The 2,500-nt window shown below is 36.2% G+C and overlaps 1 protein-coding gene across 1 annotated transcript in view; it reads right to left on the reverse strand.

Moving 5' to 3' along the window:
- The window catches only part of LOC136826853 (uncharacterized), a 57,967-nt gene that overhangs the window by 37,744 nt on the left and 17,723 nt on the right, over positions 1-2,500 (reverse strand). The window contains exon 3 of the mRNA XM_067084338.1: positions 1,368-1,577. Within this exon, the coding sequence (XP_066940439.1) occupies positions 1,368-1,577 (210 nt within the window). The remainder of the gene's footprint in view (positions 1-1,367; positions 1,578-2,500) is intronic.

Below are 2,500 nucleotides of genomic sequence, written 5' to 3' on the forward strand. Positions count from 1 at the left end.
GTGTGGTTAAGATGCTCTGGTAGGGCGAAAGACTGACAAATACAACAAAATTGTGGCCGGATACTTCAGTGGTCTAAGCTAGGCATAATCTAGAAATGCATATTTTTCAAATGTATATTTTTCATGTCTTTAAAATCCATAATACGACGATCATCCCTCTAATCTAATATTCTATCAGGCATGACTGGCTGATTTATGGCTTAAGCGTGGAATTCACATCAGCTATAACAAGATACCGGATGATAAAAGTATCACCATTAAAATGATTAAATATGGAGAGCATCGTACAGAATTGCCATGGTTATCGATAATGAATTGCTTTCCAGCAACTTAACCCCTCTGAAATTTGAAAATAGCATTGAATTTACTGTTTGTTGTCATGAATTCTTTAAAAAAAAGTGGAAGGTATTTGTAACATTTCAGTTCCGGTGTAGTATTTTTTTTTTTTTTTTTTTGCCCATGAATGGTAGTAATTGTTTCGCTGTTCGAACTGTTTTGGCGATTGTTCTAGATCAAACCCGAGCAGGCTGGTTGTTAGAAGCGATCCAGGAAAGTGGAACGTAAAGTGATGACCCTTTTCCTAGCATCTAAAGACAACTGATTCTACTGGAGATTATATGATTACAAGTTTTACTAAGGAACTGTAACAACGTACTAAGAACACGTCTGACACAGGAAAACCGCATCTTACGGTTGATACACCTTCAGCCCGGATCACCGGTGAATGTGGAGAAGGTGTAGGAAAACGTTAAGTATACCTTAGTTTAACCAGACCACTGAGTTGATTAACAGCCCTCCTAGGGCTGGCCCGAAGGATTAGATTTATTTGACATGACTAAGAACCAATTGGTTACCTAGTAACTGGACCTACAGCTTATTGTGGAATCCGAACCACTTTATAGCGAGAAATGAATTTCTTTCACCAGAAATAAATTCCTTCCAATTCTTCATTGGTCGGTCAGAGATTCGAACTCGCGGCCAGCAGAGCGCTAGCAGTGAATGGAACCCACTCGCCCAACGAGGAACTAGAGAAGGAGTAGAGAAAACAAGGTGTTTATGATGGGATATATAGGCAGAAGTAATGACCTTAATTGGCAAATAGTTATTCCTCACTTTTATATATAATATATAAAATGCCTTATTCACCTATCCTCTCTCTGATTCACTAGCAGCCCAAAATGAATTAATACCAGTGAAACAGTTGGCCTCCTGCGTCAGTTTTTATAAGTTTCAAGAATCCCTAAATTCAAAGAAAACTTTTGATTACCTTAAGAAGACAGTCATGCATTGAGAAAATCAGCTCCAATGGAGTATCCACGATCAAATGATTTTAAAAATAAAACAATAATGATTTTCCTTCTACTTACTGACTGGAGGCTGTACATTTTCAGCTTCCCCGGGTTTTCCTGGTCGGGCATCGTCGCGATCACGGTGCAGATCCCGCATCCCCCCTCCCTGCAGAGGACTTTGGTGCCCTTGAGGACTAGCCTGTCCCTCAGGAAGTCCACGAGGCGAGTCCAAGGAGGTATTTCGGGTCCCACTGCAAGAGGATGGATGGGTATTGTAAGTAATAAAACCTGATTTAAGCAACTTTAATATGAACTTTATCTTGTGAGGTGCTCTGTTTGTTTGAGTACTAGACTGATTGATTGATTTATAGATTTTAGGCATACATGCCAAGCACTGGGGCATCATGAATCAATACAATTTTCAATTAAAAAAGGAAAAATTTACCCTTTCAATTAATAGTTATGAAGCACTTTAAGACGTAAATTTTGCGAAGAAAAACAAAGTTAAATTGTATCAGTGAAGAGGCAGTTTTTAGAACGAAGACATATTAACGAAATTACGTTCAGAAGTTCAAAATGTAATTTTTTGTCAATATTAAGTCACGATAAATTTGTTCACTTTGGAGAGATGAAGTGGAGGAAACATTTTTACTCAAGATTACTTGTAATTCTACACTTTATTTTATTTTGATAGTTAATCAAAGGAGAAACATAAAGGTCACTTAGGAATAACTAAAGAGAAATGAAAATAAACATTTGATCTAACAGCTGACGAAAAATTCATGATCTATTCTCGGTTGGTGAATATAAAAACTATAAATAATCGTTTGTAGATAATGTGTCATAAACCCTGTCAAGAAAGCCATTATGGCGGATAAAAACTGAAGTCATTGCAAAATTTATTATATAATTGCAGTACCCCTGAACATTTTCGGGATTGAAAATTTTTCATTGTAAAATTTATTATATAATTGCAGTACCCCTGAACATTTTTCGGGATTAAAAACTATGGCGGATAAAAACTGAAGTCATTGTAAAATTTATTATATAATTGCAGTACCCCTGAACATTTTTCCGGGATTAAAAACTATTCGAGTGAACTTCTCGAATGGTCAAAGTTCATTGACAAAAAAAAAAAATCATAAAATCTACTTTACCACGCAAAGTTTAAGAAATATGAAGAGTAATGCCAGAATTACTTCTCGGTAAAG

This window comes from Macrobrachium rosenbergii, chromosome 41, assembly GCF_040412425.1.
Source record: "Macrobrachium rosenbergii isolate ZJJX-2024 chromosome 41, ASM4041242v1, whole genome shotgun sequence".
Lineage (NCBI taxonomy): Eukaryota > Metazoa > Arthropoda > Malacostraca > Decapoda > Palaemonidae > Macrobrachium > Macrobrachium rosenbergii.